General features: G+C 49.5%; 3 protein-coding genes, 1 long non-coding RNA gene and 1 other non-coding gene across 10 annotated transcripts; 3 read left to right on the top strand and 2 right to left on the bottom strand.

Annotated features, from left to right (window-relative positions):
- The first annotated feature begins 792 nt into the window (after window positions 1-792).
- Window positions 793-2,822, top strand: LOC101771449 (thioredoxin H5). Of its 3 annotated transcripts, none has more exons than XM_012844856.3 (5): window positions 793-1,105; window positions 1,642-1,697; window positions 1,903-2,016; window positions 2,218-2,340; window positions 2,440-2,822. In XM_012844856.3, exons 2-5 carry the CDS (start codon window positions 1,680-1,682, stop codon window positions 2,578-2,580), a joined length of 396 nt encoding a protein of 131 aa, XP_012700310.1. In that variant the 5' UTR covers window positions 793-1,105; window positions 1,642-1,679; the 3' UTR covers window positions 2,581-2,822. The 3 variants fall into 3 exon arrangements, with proteins under 3 accessions (XP_012700310.1, XP_004961739.1, XP_022680897.1); XM_004961682.4 differs by having other exon boundaries at window positions 793-1,067; XM_022825162.1 differs by lacking the exon at window positions 793-1,105 and having other exon boundaries at window positions 1,126-1,697.
- LOC101770809 (serine/threonine-protein kinase STN8, chloroplastic) lies at window positions 2,597-5,276 on the bottom strand. 2 transcript variants are annotated; one of them, XM_022825161.1, is made up of 5 exons: window positions 4,391-5,276; window positions 4,118-4,291; window positions 3,467-3,871; window positions 3,004-3,375; window positions 2,597-2,738 (listed from the first exon to the last, which is right to left on the bottom strand). In XM_022825161.1, exons 1-4 carry the CDS (start codon window positions 5,183-5,185, stop codon window positions 3,028-3,030), a joined length of 1,722 nt encoding a protein of 573 aa, XP_022680896.1. In that variant the 5' UTR covers window positions 5,186-5,276; the 3' UTR covers window positions 2,597-2,738; window positions 3,004-3,027. The 2 variants fall into 2 exon arrangements, with proteins under 2 accessions (XP_022680896.1, XP_004961737.1); XM_004961680.4 differs by lacking the exon at window positions 2,597-2,738 and having other exon boundaries at window positions 2,767-3,375.
- On the top strand, window positions 3,915-3,988 carry TRNAI-AAU. The gene has a single exon. It is a non-coding gene; the product is annotated as a tRNA-Ile (tRNA).
- A 2,224-nt stretch (window positions 5,277-7,500) lies between the features above and the next one.
- LOC101770394 lies at window positions 7,501-10,766 on the top strand. Of its 3 annotated transcripts, none has more exons than XR_002676872.1 (4): window positions 7,501-7,752; window positions 7,844-8,397; window positions 8,718-8,871; window positions 10,428-10,766. It is a non-coding gene; the product is annotated as an uncharacterized LOC101770394 (long non-coding RNA). The 3 variants fall into 3 exon arrangements; XR_001163657.2 differs by having other exon boundaries at window positions 7,501-7,744; XR_001163656.2 differs by having other exon boundaries at window positions 7,501-8,397.
- Window positions 10,767-17,663: 6,897 nt separating this feature from the next.
- Window positions 17,664-18,317, bottom strand: LOC101757018. Its single transcript, XM_004963639.1, has one exon. The coding sequence runs from the start codon at window positions 18,315-18,317 to the stop codon at window positions 17,664-17,666; it is 654 nt and encodes a 217-aa protein (XP_004963696.1).
- Window positions 18,318-18,642: the final 325 nt, after the last annotated feature.

Genomic DNA, 18,642 nt, shown 5'->3' on the forward strand with positions numbered 1-18,642 from the left:
GTGCCCACGTGAAGTTTTCGCATCAGAGATTGTTGGTAGTGCATTGAGCATATGAACTGTAGAACTTGAAGTCATCTGGCTTTAGACGCGGGAGCCGTGTACAACATCTTGACTCGTTGAGCTCATATCTTTACTGTGGAAGTGTGGATTGAGTTCATCGAAGTTATTTGCCGTGGCTTCGAGCATGCTGCTCAACAGAATTCTAGTCTGGCAGATTTGATCTTCAGTCTGCGTTCCGCATGTTATACGAAGGGCTTGCACGGCTGGATTCGCAAACGAACCGCGTCGCCCTCTGCACATTGGTGGCGCGGAGCAGTAGCTGGGTTCGACACGTTCTCCAGTAGCTGCCAGCAGGAGCTGCCGTGTGACGTTACGTCAAGCGGGTCCCCCGGCCGCAACTCGACACACCGTCCGGGCTGTGGCTGTGGTAGCGGCCGCTTCGTGCCAGCCGGAGCCGGCTGCTTGGAAGCCAGCGTCAGCTGACGGCTGCCGCTGCGCGCCTGCGCCTTGCTGTTGCATCGCCCTGTCACCCCTTGTGGCTCCGGGCGCCGGCCGATGCCTGGCTGGCTGCGCCGAAAGAGCGCCCGTCCAAAGGCTACCAATCGTTTGAAGCACAGCCAAGTAGCCCATCCGACAAAAGCTAATTTTGGCCGTGCAAGACCAAGACCGGCAGGGTCGCATGCATTTTCTCGCACTGCCCCTCGGTGCCCAAAGAAACCCCGTTTCCGGGCTCCCGGTCGCTCTCGCTACCCTTGCCAAATGCCAGACTATTTGAAGCGTCCTGGTGATCGCGCCCGCGCGCCCCTACTTTGACGGCTAGCTGCTATTGCCACGAAGGGCATTTTCCGTCAACGTGCTGCCACGGTTATCAGGGATCAGCCCCGGCAATGGCGGTGGCTCGTTCGCTCCCCTAGGCCCACTCCCGGCGCCACCCCCGCCCCTCCCTCCTGGCCCCCCGCCGGGGTGCCGTCCTCCGCACCCGAACGCCGCGCGACTCGCCGCTGCGCTTGGGAGCGAAAACGGAAACTGCCGTCGACGTTTGCTGCCGGATTGAGTCCGGTTGGGAGGTGAATACAAACATCCCTTGGCCTTTTGCAGAGGAACAGTACGTACCAGTTTCTCCTCCAACAATGCATTGATCTCATGCTTTTTGTTATGGTTGGGGACTGCGGAAACCTATTTAATTTGCAATGATGCTATGCGCCGTGTTCGATCTAAACAGAATCTACACTTTCTACATCCTGTTCAAAGGATCAACAGCATGATTTGTACAAGTTTCGGCTTTTTTTTATCATGGTCTTGTCCTTTTAATTTTTTTTTCGATTGGTCTGCGTGACTCTTGATAATCAAACGTACTTGCATGCTCCCGCTCCTTGACCTTTTGTCTCGTAATTTATCAATCGAAATGCTGAAGTACTATTTACCATCTTTATGAAACCCTTTTGTTTCTCGACTTGTTTCAATAGATCTTGAAACAATAATGTCAAAGGGTAATCAAACGTTTCACCGATTTATTTGTCTCATGCCATCTGATCAGCCTATTTCCTTCACCTATGCATGGCAATAAGGCATTGACACCCTCTTTGTTTTCTTGGATGATTGACACCATTACTAATCTTCTATTTCAAATTTTCGATCCAGGGCTCCGGATCAATATCCTGACGAATTGCCTCGAACCGATGGGGTGCTGTGGAAGTGTAAACCATCTCATCCTACTCCATTACAGTTTTAGTTTGCTGGTTGCAACATGCATTGCCATTCCGCCTCGTTTGATCTGCTTGCTAATACGTACATGATACATGGTTTTGCTAAAAAGAATATACGATCATACGAAAGACTAGCCATTTGCAGCTTGTAGTAGGTTTCTGATCCAGGAAATTTGTATCATGGTTCTGTTTGCAGAGTGCTGTAGATGATGAGGAACATCTGGACTACAGCGCCGGAAAAGTGACCGTTGTACCAGATCTTCGGTGTTGGGAACGGAAATTGGACGAAGCGACTGAACTTGGGCAAACGGTAAGTACCCAAGATGAGTAGTAAAAGATAACACTGAGTGAATTACTAGATACTCCTTCCTTGTGACATCAGGGCACGACGAGTTGGCCCTGATGGCACAATACCATCGAGGTGTTTGCAGCTGTATTTGATTGTCCATTGCATAATTCATTCAGCTGTTCATCAGGTTAACCATGTATGTTGACATGTCCACGTGGACAGGTTGTGGTAAAATTCAGTGCGACTTGGTGCGGACCATGCAGGATTGCTGCTCCACTATTCGCCGAGCTTTCTTTGAAGCATTCTGATCTTGCTTTCGTGTCCGTTGATGTAGATGAACTGCCGGTACATGAATATTCGGAATTTTTCCAATTGAGTTTCTTTCTTTTCTGCGCAAAGAAGTAGATTTTGAAGTTAAAATGCCACCTTAAAATGGTTCTCCAGGAACTGGTCACGCAATTCGATATACGGGCAACTCCAACGTTCATCTTCATGAGAGACAAGAAGGAGATCGACAAGCTGGTCGGAGGCAACCAGGAAGATCTCCAGAAGAAGTTCGATCCATACTGCCAGGAGAAATGTTAGGTGACCATTTCGTCTGTCAGGATAGCATCAGGACGAGCATGACCAAACACCTGATCGGCTGAAACGGGAACAGCTCAGAATTTCGCAACCAGTCGACGAGCTCTCTGGGAGTCTGCATCTGCGTAGTTTGGAGGAACTGACCAGCGGAAGTAGGATTTCTGTCCAGTATAATGTAAAGTTAGCTAGTGTCTGAAACTCTGCACCACATTGTTCAAGCAATCCCATACAGAACAGAAAATTGTAACACCAGTCACCAGATGCCTCCCTCTTGATCCCTCCCATAGTCCCATGAGTGGTTACACAGCAAAAAATGCCAATGACATTGCTGAACACCGTATGCCAAGGACTCAACAATGCGTAATGTACACCGACGAACCGATCAGAGGATTCCAATGATCCAATGTGTATAGAGCCTGTACGTACCCAGCCATGAGCCATGGACGGATGCTATTTGATGAGCGAGAGCTTGGACAGCACGGCCGCGGCCTGATCTCCACCCAGGAGAAAATATGGGTGCCGTAGCGCCGCGGCGGCGGAGAGCCTGCCCCCGCCGTTGGCGCCCCTCTCCGAGATGAGCTTGGTGGCGAGGTCCCAGCCTCGCCCGGAGTCGAGGTCCAGGATCTGCAGGTCGGGCCTCCGCCGCGTGCTCTGCCGCCACCTGTTGAGGTCGTAGCCGGCGGACCTGAGCTCGGCGTTGAAGTTCTTGAGCCCCGACTGCGTCCGCAGCGTCGGTATGGCCATCTGCATCAGCACGATCCCCGCCGAGTACATGTCGAACAGGTCCGGGTTGTTCAGCTGCAAGGAACGCAAAGGGAGTCCGTGTCTGTAAATGTCTGATCAGAGATGCAGAGCAAGAGGAGGAGTGTCGGTGATGGCCGGCGATCACCTGCCAGAGGATGGGGGAGAGGATGGCGGCGATGGGCTCCGGCGGGGGCTCGGGCGTCTCCTCGGGGAGGACGTAGAGCTCGGGCGGGCAGTAGTCCGGGTCGAGCAGGGCGCGGTCGGGGACGTAGTTCTTGCCGATGCGGAGGTCGGTGGCGGCGCCGAAGTCTATGAGCTTCACCTGCCCGCGCCGGGTGACGACGAGGTTGGAGGGCTTGATGTCGCGGTGCACGATGCCCGTGCCATGGATGCGCTTCAGCGACGTGACCAGCTGTCGCATCACTTGCTTCACCACCAGCGCGTCGCGCTCCAGCGTGCCAAGCCCACGCAGCGCGCGCCCGAACATGAGCTGCTCCAGGTTGGACGGGAACGCCCGGTCGCCCAGGTAGTCCGCCAGCGTCCGGTCTCCCTAAGAGTCATAATCAAGCTATCAATATCCAATGACAAAAAATGGCCTATTAGCTCAGTTGGTTAGAGCGTCGTGCTAATAACGCGAAGGTCGCAGGTTCGAGACCTGCATGGGCCAAAGCTTTTTTATTTTTCATTTAATCTTTTTTTGGGTATCTTAATATTTCTTTTTGGGATATCTGAACTCTCAAGTTGCAACATAATTTGGTATATCTGAATTTGAGTTCAACGCAATGGCGATGCATACCTCAAACTTCCATACGAGCCACTTGCCGCCCTTGATGAACTCCGACTTGGTCTTGTCGGCGACGAAGCTCCCGAGGAAGTCGGCGCACGACTCCGGCGCCGCCCTGGCCATGCGGTAGTTAAACCACTCCTCGTAGTCGCCGCACTCCTTCGCCCCCACCGTGCCAACCTTGATCTGAACACGATCAACCACACATCAGCTGATCACCATCATCGCCATCAATTTCTCTCGTCGACACCACACCAGTCTTGCTGCGCTCTGCTTAGTGCTTACCTTCTTGAGGATGACCTTCTCCTTGTACCTGTCGTCGTTCTGGAGGCTCGTCCGGGCCCTGCCTGACCGCTCCTCCACGACGGCGCCGTTCTTCGGCACAACGGCGCCGGCGTACACCACCCCGAACGAGCCCTCTCCGATGCGCTCGCCGACCACGAAGTCGCTCATCTTCAGGCTCCGCCGGCCCAGCACGCTGTCCAGCGCCAGCTGCAGCGGCGCCAGCACGTACGTGTCCACGGCGCCGCTCAACACCCCCGGCCGCGCCGTCAGGTATAGCCATGTCACGCCCAGGAACCCGAGCAGCGCCCACCGCTGCGCGTCCGACAGCCCCGCCGTGAGCGCGTCCAGGCGGGACAGCGCGCCGCCCGCCGCGCGCACCGCAGGGTTCGACGCGTCCAGGTGCAGCACGCTCAGGAGCCCGTCCGGGATGGAGTCGCTGCTGGCAGCCGCACCGGACGCGTCCACGCCCATGAGCTCGTTCGCCGCGCCGGCGATGGCATTGGTCGTGTCCCCGACACCGGCCGGGTCGGCGGAGGCGTCCAGTGGCAGCGCGGTCACAAGGTCGTCCGGCGCGGCGCCCGCGCCGGCGGCGTCGCTGGCCACCGTGTCGGACGGGTCCTGCAGCGAGCTCTTGAGCTCGTCCACGAAGGATGCCCAGCCATCGTCCGCGGCGTCGCTGGTCGCGCCGCACCTGAAGATCAGCCTCTGGGCGTGTGGCCTGGCGCCGGACGGGTGGAGGAGGGTGGGGTACTTCTTGGCGAGGGTGGCGGCGGGGGGCAGGAGGGACGCGGCCATGGCGAGGAGGGGGATCTCATCCCACGGGGTTGTCGAAGTCGAAGGCAGCAGAGGACGCGGGAGACAGGCAGGAGAGCGCGTGGAGTAGGGAGCAGAGGCTGCGAGGTGTGCTACGTGGCAGGCAGCGGCTTGTAACGTACGTTATCCACATGGTGAGATGGGAGATGGGCCGGCGAAAAAAAAGATGGCTAACGCGCAGAAAGGATAATCGGCCATGGGCTGAAGAATATTGGGCCTCATCATGACAGATTGAAGAAGCTAGCACGAGGATTTCTCTGCAAATCCTATACATCTTCCGTTAGATTTTTAGTCCACCTATCTTCCATTGTATAAGATTCGTGTAATACTTGTTGGATCGGGATTGGCTAGCGCACAGTAGCTGCGGGACAGCACATGCAGAGCACCTCGCACCAGCTTTTCGTGCAGCATGTGGACAACAAGGCCTCCTCAGTGATAAAATTTAACACCTGTCACGTCGGATGTTTGATACTAATTAGAAGTATTAAACATAGGCTAATTACAAAACTGATTGCACAGATGGAGTATAATTCAAGAGACGAATCTATTAAGCCTAATTAGTCCATGATTTGACAATGTGGTGCTACAGTAACCATTTGCTAATGATAGATTAATTAGACTTAATAGATTCATCTCGCGAATTAGCACAGAGTTATGCAATTAGTTTTATAATTAGCTCATATTTAGTCCTCCTAATTAGCATCCGAACATCCGATGTGATACTGTTAAAGTTTAGCACCTCATATCCAAACAGCCCCAGCTAGCTGGTAAGTATACCACGTCGGATTTTTACGAGAATGAAGAGCTGTCTCTTGTTCAAAGATAGTCTCATACACACATTCTTAAATCATGTAGGTTTGAAATGTGGGGTTATATAGATATAAGAGTTAGTGTTTGACTGTAATTATTGGAAGACTCATCTCTTACACTATCTCTCTTACACTATCTCTTGAACGTATGAGCTAGTAGTTGACTCTAACCATTGGAGGAGGCCTAATGGATGTCTACGCGTGTCGTGTAATGAGTGGAGGAGGCGGATGGAAAACTAAACGGATCCAAAACTAAAAACCATCTTTTCTTTTAAACCACGTGTTCAATTTAAAATCCTTTTGAAGATTTGTACATGTTAGGATTAATGCATGAGAATGAGATCCAATATGTTATTTTAATTTTTTTTAACATCTCAACATTTGAATATACTTAGCCAACGTTTTTAGTATGTCATTTCAATATTTTTATATACTTAGCCAACATTTTTTATCTATTATTTCAACATTTTAATATAATTAGCCAACATTTTTAGTATGTCATTTCGACATTTTAATATGTATACTCAACATCTTTATTATATCATTTCAACATTTTAATATATTTAGCCAACAATTTTTACTATATCCTTTCAACAGTTATGATATGCTATTTCAACATTTAAAAAATGTTGAATTGATTTTCCCAAATTGTTGAACTTGTTTTCTGTTGAACCTGTTTGATAAAACTATTGGATGCTATTACGAGGATTACAATAGAAAATAAAAAAAAAACATCATGCTCAGTTGCTCACGGACAGCTGCGTCAGCGGCCTGCTTCTGTGCTTCTCTCCTGTCTAATTGCTGTCTAATTGGGCTGCGCGCTGTTGGGCAGACGGGCCGTGTGGGCCGTGCGATGTATACTTATCGATCCGGAAGGTACATAGGACACCCCCGGATTTCTCTTCCTCTGGAGTGCGTGTGATTGTGAAGAAGTCTGGACACCAAAAAAGAGAAAAACTAGAGGACTTCTCTTGAAGCCATGCCAAAGGGCGCAGGATGTCTGAAATGGCTCCGGCTCCACCGGCGGAGCTTCGGGAATCTCGCTCTTTGGAGCTGTTTCACGCCAGCGGAGCTAAAAAAAGAGGCTCTCGCAGCTCCTCCTCCTCGTTGCCCACTGTTGCCCTTGGGGAGGGCCCGCGAGCAGGCGGAGGGACCTTCGGGCGGGCGAGCGGCGGCAGAGCTCGGGCGAGCGGCGGCCGACGGTGACGGCGGGGGCGGAGACGACCGGGAGGCGGGGGCGGGGATGGCGACGGCCGGGAGGAGGCGGGAGGTGGGGGCGGAGGCGGGAGGCGGGGTAGCGACAGCCGGGAGGAGGTGGAAGGTCAGGAGTGGATAGGAGCGACGGTGGGAGGATAGGGAAGAGAGAGAAGAGGGAGGCTGGCGGTGGGAAGATAGGGAGGAGAGAGAAGGAGAGAAAAAAATAGGAAAAGGAATGGGAGGAGAGAAAAAAATAAGAAAAGTAAATAGGAAGAGAAAAGAAGGAAAATAAATAGGAAGAAAAGAAAAAAAGAAAAGGAAAATGAAAGGGTATTATAGGTATTTCATCTTATCTAGCCATTTCAAACTACATGAAGAGCCGTTTTGCCAAATCTTTTTTAAAAGGAGGAGCTGGAGCCGGAGAAGCCACTCCACTAGTGGAGCGTTTTCATATGAGGGCCCTTATCTCCTCTCCTCGGCCATCACCCTGCCTCTGCTTGGATCTCACCCCAGGGCCCAGGCTGCGGGCGGGGAGGTGAGCTGGTCAGCGGCGAGCGTCGAGGCTTCCATATTCTCATCCGATTATCTCCACCCTTTCCGTCTTTGTCTGATCATATGGTTCCTCATCCCTCAGCACCGACGCCCGCCGCCTGTTCGACGGAATGGCTCCGAGGAGAAGGGGGAAAAGGGTCAAGAAGGCGCCTACGGAGAGCGCCGGCAGCAGCATAGACGACTTGCCGACGGTGTCCTCCAGGACATCCTCCGTTTCCTGCCGGCGAGGGACGCCGTGCGGACGTGCGTGCTCGCCCGGCGCTGGCGCGACCTCTGGATGTTCGCGACAGGCCTGCTCATCATCGGCTACGACGACGACGACGACGACATGGAGGAGCTTCGGGAGTCTGTCGACCATCTTCTTCTCACCCGCGGAATCGCGCCTCTAGAAACATGCGAGCTCAGGTTCGACGGTATCGCTGATGTTTTCTCTGATGGAGACGTCCTCCGTGTGAACCTCTGGTTCCGGCATGCCATACGGTGCCAGGTTCGGGTGCTCCGGTTGCTTTTGGCAGGGCATAGCCGACACTTTGATCTACATGACCTGCTCCGGTTGCTCTTGATTTGGACGCAATAAAATGCATTCTCAAGAACTCTCCACTTCTAGAGAAGCTCACTCTTGAATTTTCTTCTAAGGTACTCCCTTTGTTCTAAAATATATGACGCCGTTGACTTTTTACTCCAACTTTGACCACCAATATCTATTGAACGAGTTAGTTAACTAAAGTAAAATGTGTATCATTATGTGTATTGTCAAATGTACTTTAGATTTAACTTGTAGGTTTATCTATTTGCAAAAATATTTGTAGAAAAAACGAATAGTCAAACAAATGAAAAAAGTCAACAGTGTCATATATTTAAGAACGGAGGGAGTATATATTTTATGGAGGGACAATTATTGTTTTGTTTTATTATACATCATTGATTGATCATAGTGAAATGATTGTTTACTGCAGGGATCTGGCCATAAATTTGAAATGAAAGGAAACAATATTCCGGTACATGAAACAACTGCAATATCTGAACACCTTAAGATAGTAGAGGTGAAATGTGACGTGGTTGATGAGAAAGTTTACAAAGTTTTGAAGCTCCTGTCTACATTCAACATTTGTAAGCTAACTAGCCACACTGTTAAGTTTTTCAATATTTCTGAAGCTTTCCTCCACGTTCATAAGCATCCTGGGACAAGTTTAAGGACCACTAGTGTATTTTCCTCTTGAATTAAATTGCATGAACGATATGATTGGATGTTGACTTGTTTTGGATATTCTACTTGTTCATTTGTTCTAAGAGGTAGCACAAATGATTCAATAGACCTGTTATGAATATTAGTTCACTTGCTGATTACTTCTGTACTGCACCACAAATTTCTGTGTTTAGCAATGGTACAGTATGGTTACAATTGTGCTCTTGTCTCACCTTGTCTTTTGAAGGCTTAGTGTCCATGTCCAATTACCTGCTCTTAGTGGCTGAATTACCCTTTGCCCAGTTCTTATTCATATAAAGTAATTGTTGGCATTGAACTGCCAGTGAAGCAATGCTTCTCTACATACATTGTTCATTATGGGAAAAATTCTGGAAATGCCACTCTCAGGGAGTGAATCCATGAATACCTCTCTTGCTTTATGATATATGGGCCATGACAATTGACACATGAGTGTCATTTCTTGGATTCCCAACCTTTGTGCGTGTAATTTGATTGTGCATTTAGCCATCGAGTTATACATTTAGTTATATGAAAGTTATAAACATTAGCATGGTATCTTTACAACCCTTAAGTGCCAACCATAATTTATTTTCTTTTTTCCCTATGATGTTTTTGTTACCTATTGCTGTCACAGCTTCAAAGGTTTAGAAACCTGTACTCTGACAAGTTAAATAGTTTGACTTTATAACTTTTTAAAAAACTCAACCTGCGGGTTAAGATAGCCCCTGGGTATTTTGCTTAGAAGAAGACCTTTTCACGCAGGTCGAGAAAACCTCCAAACCCCTGCCCCACCCTATGTAGCGGCACCGTAGCCCGTGTGAGATGACCAACGACCAGGGCTGGGCCTTAGACCTATGCTTTGGCGTGGGAGATGAGGGGATTTTTTTAACCCTAGCTTGAAATTCGCTCCCACGGGGAGTCGAACCCAGAACCTGAGGAGTGCTACTAGAGCCACCTAACCAGGACCTGAGGAGTTTGACTTTAACTTTTATTATTTGTACTTGTCCCCCATCTTGAAAGGTGGCCATTGATGTCATCTTCATGTCCAGTTTCCCCCACTTTGCATTGGCTGCTTGTTGGCTCTTGTATCATTGTGAAATTCATTGTTGTTTAACTTCAAGCTCTCATATGATTATAAACATTGACTGTTGTTTTGATACTTCAAGCTTTGATGTAATTGGCAAATTGATGGTCAACCTAGCCAGGTGTTTATATCACAGCTAGAAAAGTACGTGTCAAATAACTATTGGGAGATTTTGCTCAGCTTCATGTAAACAACTTCATAAAACATACCAACATTGGAACAGTCAGGTTTCAGACGCATGCCGGTCAAGTGTTTTTTTTCCTACGTATTGAAGTCTGTTCGGCTGTATTTAAGTTCCTTTGTCAAGAAAACTAAAACGTCTTTTTTTGGTTAAAGTTCTGCAGTCAACTTATTGAGCCTTTCCAATTTTCACAGGTTTCAGTTTCGGGTAGGGCAGGAAAGCAAGGGGTGCCGCCGGATGTACTATCTCTCGAGTCTCGATTCGGAAAAAAACATGTCACGAAGTGTGTTTGGCCAAGTTCTGGGTACCTTTATTGAGATCCAGCCGAAGGTACTGTGTAGAATTGGCAATGTAACTTGTTTAGACCTTGGGATCACCTAGTCGGACTTAGCGCTTTTAGAGTCGGACATAGCTTATCATGTCGCGAGATTTCTGTTGCGCTTTTGGTTCTTGCTGATCCACTCAGCGATCTGGACTGAGAGCACTTTTCATCAGACGTTCCATCAGAAGAGAGCTGAATGCTGATCTACTCAGCGATCTGGACTGAGACTGAGAATGCTTGATGGACTGATTGGCGTAGGTGGATGGAACATGATTCTGATAGGATAGGCTCGCACAGAAGTGTACTCCAATGTTGCTGCACGTAGCTAGTGTTTTGCGTGTACCGCGAGATAAAAGCACCCATACACGTATCCTACCACTCCGGGAAATGCAGACGCTGCAATGCGCATTTGCATTTGCCTTCCAGGTTTGTACCTGTACACGTCGTCTGAACTTACTACCCCCGGTGCGCTGCTCAAGCACTACTAGTGCACGATGGTGTCACTCCGTGCTAGAAGAAAAGGAAAAATCCATCGCGTGCCACTAGTTTTACCCAACGCCATGCCAAGAACGGCCAGATCACATGGTGAGGAGCAGGCACAGAGCGAGGGCCTAGGGATCGCGACGGCTTGCGGCTGCTCTGCTCACACCGCACTTCCGTTAACCCGTCCCCAAAGTAAAAAGGCGTGAGCGCGTCGCCATCCCAGTTGCCCGAACAGGCAAGGGCCCGCGCTGCGAGCAGCGCCATTCGCCACACCCGTTTTGAGCTCCCGTCGGCCATCATTCGCGCGTCGCGTGGGGCCTCACCGCGTCCGTCCCGGGCTAGCGGCTACGCTGGCTAAAAAGGTGCGAGACGGAGGCGGACACGTCCGTCTACGGCCTACGCGCACACCGCCTCACAAGTCACGACCGATCGTCTCGTTGGTTGCGCTTGTGTTCCCACCTCCCCTGAGTGGCCTCTTGGGGGTTGTCGCCGCTGGGGGTTGGGGCTTTATTGGCAGCCGAAGAGTTGGGGACCGAAGTCACCGAACCGACTCGGAAAGCCACCACCTGCCCCGATCACCGTGGGCATTTTTTTTATTTTTAACCCTTTTTTTTATTTATTTTTAAAAATAACCTCAGCGGGGGTTTATTTGCGCGGCCTAACCCTTTTGGCCGCGCCAGACCGCCTGGCGCGGCAGGAACATGCTGCCGCGCCACATGCACTGGCGCGGCAGCCCCCTGCCACGCTGGCGCGGCGACCCGCGGCGCCAGGCGGGCGCTGACGTGGGCCGCGCTTTCGCCGCGCCAGCCCGCTTGTTTTACGAAGGTTGTAACTTGGTTCAAATTTGTAAGAATAATGAATTGTTGTTGCAGGAGGGAAGGACATGTGATTGGGAAGATTTTTGTGGTCGATATGATTTGTTATTAAAGTTGGGAAATACATCGGAACCATGGAAGTTAAGGAAAGAACAAGAAATTAAAGAAAAGATTAGGAAAAAGTATGATGTGCCTATTCCTGACGACGACTTGCTTTGGGGAAAAATATATCAAGATATGGTGTATGAGACTGGAGTGAAACCTAATGGATTTTATGCAAGGGAAACTATTATTAAGTATTGGAGGCAAAATAGATCCAAGTATCCACGACCTCTAACTGAAAATGAGAAGAGAGAAAATAGGAGAAAGTTGCAGGAGGAGAGGGACTTGGAGAAACAAAGGTTGATGGAGGAAAGAGATCGCTTAGGTTATGTGGTTGATCCGAATGTGAAATACCCTGAGGGTTCATGGGAACAATATTTGCAACAAAAAGCGGCAAGAAAAAGAAGGCTTGAAATGGAAGAGTTACAACAACAAGCGGAAGAGGCACAGATGGAGAGGATGAAGGCTCTTGTTGCCGATTTACCTGTTGGTAAGGTTAATGTCGATAAGAAAGGCAAGGGAGTTGTTGTTGCCGGAGATGTTGATGATGATGATGATGACGACGAGTTACTATATGAAGGTGACTCGGACTAGATGAACGTGTTGATGTAGCTGGATCATGTTTCTCTGTAGTGTGAAAACAATGTAGAACATTATGTTTATGTTTATTCTGGGAACTACAATTAGTTGTCAAAAACTATTTTCATTTCCGAGAGAACTATGTTCAGACGCATCAAAGTTTGCCGTGACATGACTGGCTTCTTGTGGTTTTGGCTTCTTGTGGTCTCGCCCCTTCCCTCTATCCTAAGATTATCGTAGTGGTTGATGAGATGAGAAACGAAGTGAGGTCAAGGAAACGTGATTCCAGGTACGCCCGTTCCTCTACATCGTTTGACTATCAAAGTCAGGTCAAATGTAGGTGAGTGTTGCTTCTCAGAAAACGCGTAGAATAGTCTCATTGGCCCTCGTCAATGGGACAAACGCGGAAGTGTATGCGTTACTGTACTGGGAAGCTAGCATTTTGTCTTGTCATGGAAGTTCGTGTTCATGTTCGTGTTCAAAAAGAGACGCTAGTTCTTCTTTTCTTACATACTATCTTTCCGCATGAAAAAGACCAATCAAAAACTTCTTCGTTTTGTTGGTAGAACCCACCCAACTCTTTTCTCTAAAAAATAGAGAGATCTTTTATCCGTCTCACTTCTACATCATGTACGAATTGGGTTCTTTCTTAGATCTAAATGGAGTGGATTTCATATAAAAATATAAGAATATTATGATTTAGATAAATACTCGAAAATCTACTGAAATCTACTGAACTGAAATGTACTGGAAATCTTGGGTTGGGCCTTGCCGCGCTAGTCCTCCTGGCGCGGCAGGGCTGTGCTGCCGCGCCAAGCGCAACCTACTTTCAGTAGGTTGCGCCGGGGGCCAGCCTTGCCGCGCCAGGCCGCCTGGCGCGGCAGGGCTGTGCTGCCGCGCCAAGCGCAACCTACTTTCAGTAGGTTGCGCCGGGGGCCAGCCTTGCCGCGCCAGGCCGCCTGGCGCGGCAGGGCTGAGCTGCCGCGCCAAGAGCAACCTACTTTCAGTAGGTTGCGCCGGGTGGGAGGCCTTGCCGCGCCAGGCCACCTGGCGCGGCAGGGGTGCGCCGCCGCGCCAAATGCAACCCAATTTCAGTAGGTTTCGCCGGGGGGTTGTGGCGGCAAGGGTGCGCGGCGGAGCCAATTTCAGTAGGTTTCGCCGAAACGTATTTTTGTGCTAACCATTTACGGAAAAATACACGAAATACAAGTACATCATGGAGCAAACATATAATTGTACGGACATAAAAAAACGTAACAAGCAACTTAGTCTTTTACAAACGTGACATGAATAAACCTAACATGCTTAGTCTTTTACCAACTTAGTCTTTTACAAACGTGACATGAATAAACGTGACATGGAATAATTGGGCACATGATAGGTACCCACTAAAGACGAAGATGGACTCCACGAGTGATGGCACCGATGTCTCGCTGTCTTTACGGATAATGCCTAGGATACGCCGTCCAAGGTACTTTGCTGTGCACTGTAAATGCTCTCGCTTCGGCTGTGACGACCGACAAGTATGCGGTTGCACAACATTTGAAATTCTCCATTGTCCGGTGCTTGATATTAGCCGAGACCATACACGCCAACGGCATCCTTGCTTGCACATCACATTGTATCTTAAGTTCTTGTCAGAGTGAACTACGCTAAAAGGTCTATGTAACCTCACCGCGTAGTCAGCCAAGAAAAACTTCAGCTCCTCAAGACTATTGAACTTCATCCCCTTCTTAATCACTGGACTCTCACCAATGGACGTCCCTTCTGCATTCACCATACTAGATTCACAAATTGCTTTGTGAACCATACTTATGTCCTTATCATTGGGAACGGATGGCAGTTCGACATCACGTTCTTTTAACATCCGCAACTCACACTGGGTGTAAGAAAAACAATCGTCCATACGACGAATGCCTTCTACATCATGTACGGTTGCGGTGTCAAATTGCAGTCCATCCTCTTCATTTTCTACCCCGACGTTCTCATATTCATGCCCACCACTCTCAAATAGTGATTCCTCCTCTACCTCCTCACCTACTACCCCATCTTCCTCCAATTCACAATCTTCGGAACCCATAGAGACATTATCAACATCTATATTTGCTTCATCCCTCTCAAAAATGTTATTGGGAAAATCATCATTGGCAATAGCCAAGTCAAAATCACGTTCTGTTTCACCTAACACGTGATGCAACATTTCTGACTCCTGGGTACCATTATGGTTCACTACCGTCACTTCCTCCCTCATGACAACATTTGGGCCAGGCATACGAACAATTTCGACTATAACCTCCAAACATGCAACATTAGCTTCGTGCACAACATCCTTATAGTGCTTCCAATTCGCATCGGATGCTAACTTCATGAGAACATAATGAGCTCTAGCTTTCCCACAATCAAAACGACCTCTCAAACTTATCTCATCCACTCTACATCCATACTTCGTCATTACACGGTCAACTAAATCACTAAAACTTGGAGGACCATCAAATATTTCAATTGACTCATTCATATTCTCTAACTCCCCATTTTGTTTCACAACACCACCATGAAAAAATCGAACTAAACGATCCATCTACAAAATACAAACATTTCACCATGTCATATACACTACACATTGCACATATTCGACATATCAACTACACACATTACATATATTGGACATATTGCAAACAAAAAATACACATATACATTGCACTATACGATTCAATGAATATATCCTTAAATCAATAAGTTCTACACGTCAATATCGCGGGCAGAAACTCAATTGCGTATGAACTACGTATCATCTAACACAAAACATCATTGCATTTCATTGAAATTTCAAATCACTAACCTAACCCTAAGTCACCTAAACATCCTCCGATCTACCAAATGCAACGGTAAAACACGAGAATAAGTAGGGGAATACCTTCCACACGAAGCAGGGATCGATTCCCACTACTTTCCCCCACCGAAAACGCCGGATTTTGGGTGGATTTGGGGGTGGGGCGGCGGGGGGCGGCGCAGGAGCTTCGGGCGCAGGTTTCTGGAGGAGGAAGAAAGGAGGGAGGGAGGAGGAAGGGAGCCGGCGCGCGGCCTAAGTGTTGGCCCTGCCGCGCCAGGCGGGCTGGCGCGGCAGCTGCCGCGCCAAGCGGGCTGGCGCGGCGAAAGCGCGGCCCACGTCAGCGCCCGCCTGGCGCCGCGGGACGCCGCGCCAGCGTGGCAGGGGGCTGCCGCGCCAGTGCATGTGGCGCGGCAGCATGTTCCTGCCGCGCCAGGCGGTCTGGCGCGGCCAAAAGGGTTACGCCGCGCAAATAAACCCCCGCTGAGGTTATTTTTAAAAATAAATAAAAAAAGGGTTAAAAATAAAAAAAAGTTCTCACCGTGGCCGCTACGAATCCCCTTTGGCTCTGGTCGTAGTCGAGTCCGAGTTTGTGTCGTGGGACACGTAGCTTTGACCGCTGGGGCAGCTGACTTTTCTTTGCACCGTACTTGTTTTTTTTTTGCGAATACTTATTAAGATATTCAATGAATCTATATCAAGAAAAAAATCACCTCTTGTATTACTCAAAAGTTAAACGAGGATTTTTCGTTTGATCTGAAATTCAACTCTATGACAGATTAATGGAGGATTTGTTTGCGGCCAAAGTTTTCTATGTTAACGAGCTTAAAGGGGTTGCATAGAATGATCATGGGAGGAGGTAGAAATATACGGTGTGTGCTACCGGGTATAAGTGGTGTAGGGATAGCGTGACAATGCTTGGCAGGAGCAAGTGAAAAAGGCAACTATGGTGGCTAGTGTGACAACATATGGTACGCCTTTTTGAGAGGAGGGTTTGGAAAATGAAACAAGAAAGGATCAAGGAGAAAAGAAGATAACTAACAGATGCACATATGAGAAATGACGTCTCGTGAGAGGAGGAGGCGGGAAATAGAGCGGGAATCGATTAAAGAGAGAGGAAAATAATGAACATATACACACCAAAGAATCATAGCACGGCAACTATTTAGTTTTTAGGCCGTTAGGCGACATATGCACATAAGAAAATGCTCTTCATGTAATAGAAAATTAAATATTAGAGGTAGCGCATAATTTGTTCATAATGGGTTCTGATGATAGTTTAGTACCTTTGGCATAAGTTGCTCTCATTTGATCATCATGGGAAATAGAATAATATCCAAAGGTTAATTAACGAGCGTATACTTTTAGGGCTTGGCAGTGGAATGCACTAAGACCATTCTTAGCGGGGGTTTAATTTTCATTAAATGATGTGTCACATCAGCTGACATGGCAAGTTATTTATGAGGAGGAAGACTACGAAACATATTGAAGGTTTGAGAGCTTCATTTCATCTGATTTCATCCAATCCAGTGCATTAAAGATATGGTTTCATCCATTGATGTGGTATTATTGGAAACTGTCTATTTTCATTGAGAATGACCGAAAGGCAATGTTTGGATTTTGTGGAAACTAGGTGGGAGTGGCAAATGTGTGTTCGAACAAGCCTCCATTCTAAATCTACATCCGAACGTCGGTATAAGTTTTGTTTGTGTTTGGATTGCAGATAACGTTCGACGTATGTTAACCGTCAGTATAAGTTTTGTTCATTTCGAAACACAAACAAAGCAATCTTTATGTATGCGTTTGTGCCAGTAACAAAGCTACGTTTTATGTGTACAGAATTCTCATCACAAACAGGAACATAGCGTTAACCTTGTACTACTTAACACCAATTTCGCGGTTGACGTCGACAAGTACATTGGCAATGCCAACCATGATCAGTACAAAATTCATGAGACAATACATCTTTCATCTTTGTAGTTCAACACAAAGAGAACTGAAACAAAGTTTCGAAAGCACAGCAGCATCGATCTTCGCTCGCCGAGCCTTGCATGCCCGGCTTCTTCTTCCACGCTAGCTCCTTCGTCTTTGTTCTGAGTCCAACTGATCCATCTGCCGTGTCGCGCGCGTGGCGCTCAGATGATACCTTCTTGCACCGGACAGCCCCGCCGCCGTGTTCCGCGTCCATGCGTTCGCCTTCCTCGCCACCGGCTGAGTGCTGACCGTTGTTTCGCCCTTCTTGTCTTTGTCAGCTAGCTAGTCACTTGGTCTCCAACAAGCCGTGAAGAGGAGCTCATCGATCTCAACCTGCACGGAGCACCGTGCGCTCGCGCGCCACGCCACGCCTGTCTTCTTCGGCCTTCTCCCACACGGCGGGCGGCAGCCGGTTGCAGCCGCCTACCCACACCCCGGGGCCGTGGTACGCCTGCCGGCAGAGGGTGTGCGCCACCTGATTCCCTTCCCTGTAGATGTGCCGGACGTCGCGCCCGGGGAAGCACCGAAGTAGCCCGACGATCTCTTCTTGCATCGCCACCGGGATGCGCGTCTGCGTCTCCTCGCCGCGCAGCAGCTGCACCAGTACCAGGTCGTCGCCCTCGACCACCACCCGCTGCAGGCCCAGCGCGAGCGCCAGCCGCAGCCCGCGGATCATGGCACGCGCCTCGACGATGCCGACCGTCGAGTGCTCCGTCTGCTCGGCGTACGCCAGGACGACGCGGCCGGCGCCGTCGCGGATCGCGCCGCCGATGCTCGCCCGCCGCGAGCCGTCGTTGTAGACCGAGGCGTCGAAGCTTACCTTGTACCAGCCCGGAGGCGGCGGCGTCCACCGCACCAGCACGACGCGGGAGGGCGGCGGCGACGGCTGGAACGGCCGGGCGCACGGAGAAAGCGGCTGCACGCGGCGGCACGACGGGCTCGGGAAGAATGGCGCCGCCGAGGGGAGGAGCGAGCACGCCATCTCGACGCTGATCGAGGCCTTCGGGTGGAGTTATATTTATACGGACGAGGAATGGAATTGCAACTCGGGACTTGGAGGGCTGTCGGATTGCGTCCCGATCGGACGTCCGAGGTAGGTTCAACCACCGTTACGCGTCTTTTTTTTTCCTTCTCCCATTCGGATTCGTTTGTTGCCGTGAAACCGCGCCGGCGGCATGGTTCCCTCCGCTTTACTCTCGTTCTGGAAGATGATCGCCGGATCAGTGACCTTGACCATGATCGTCTGAATGTGCGAAGCTATGGGAGCTCCTGCACACGACACTCAACTCGACGCATCATCGGAGAAG

Source organism: Setaria italica, chromosome III, assembly GCF_000263155.2.
Source record: "Setaria italica strain Yugu1 chromosome III, Setaria_italica_v2.0, whole genome shotgun sequence".
NCBI classification, from domain to species: domain Eukaryota; kingdom Viridiplantae; phylum Streptophyta; class Magnoliopsida; order Poales; family Poaceae; genus Setaria; species Setaria italica.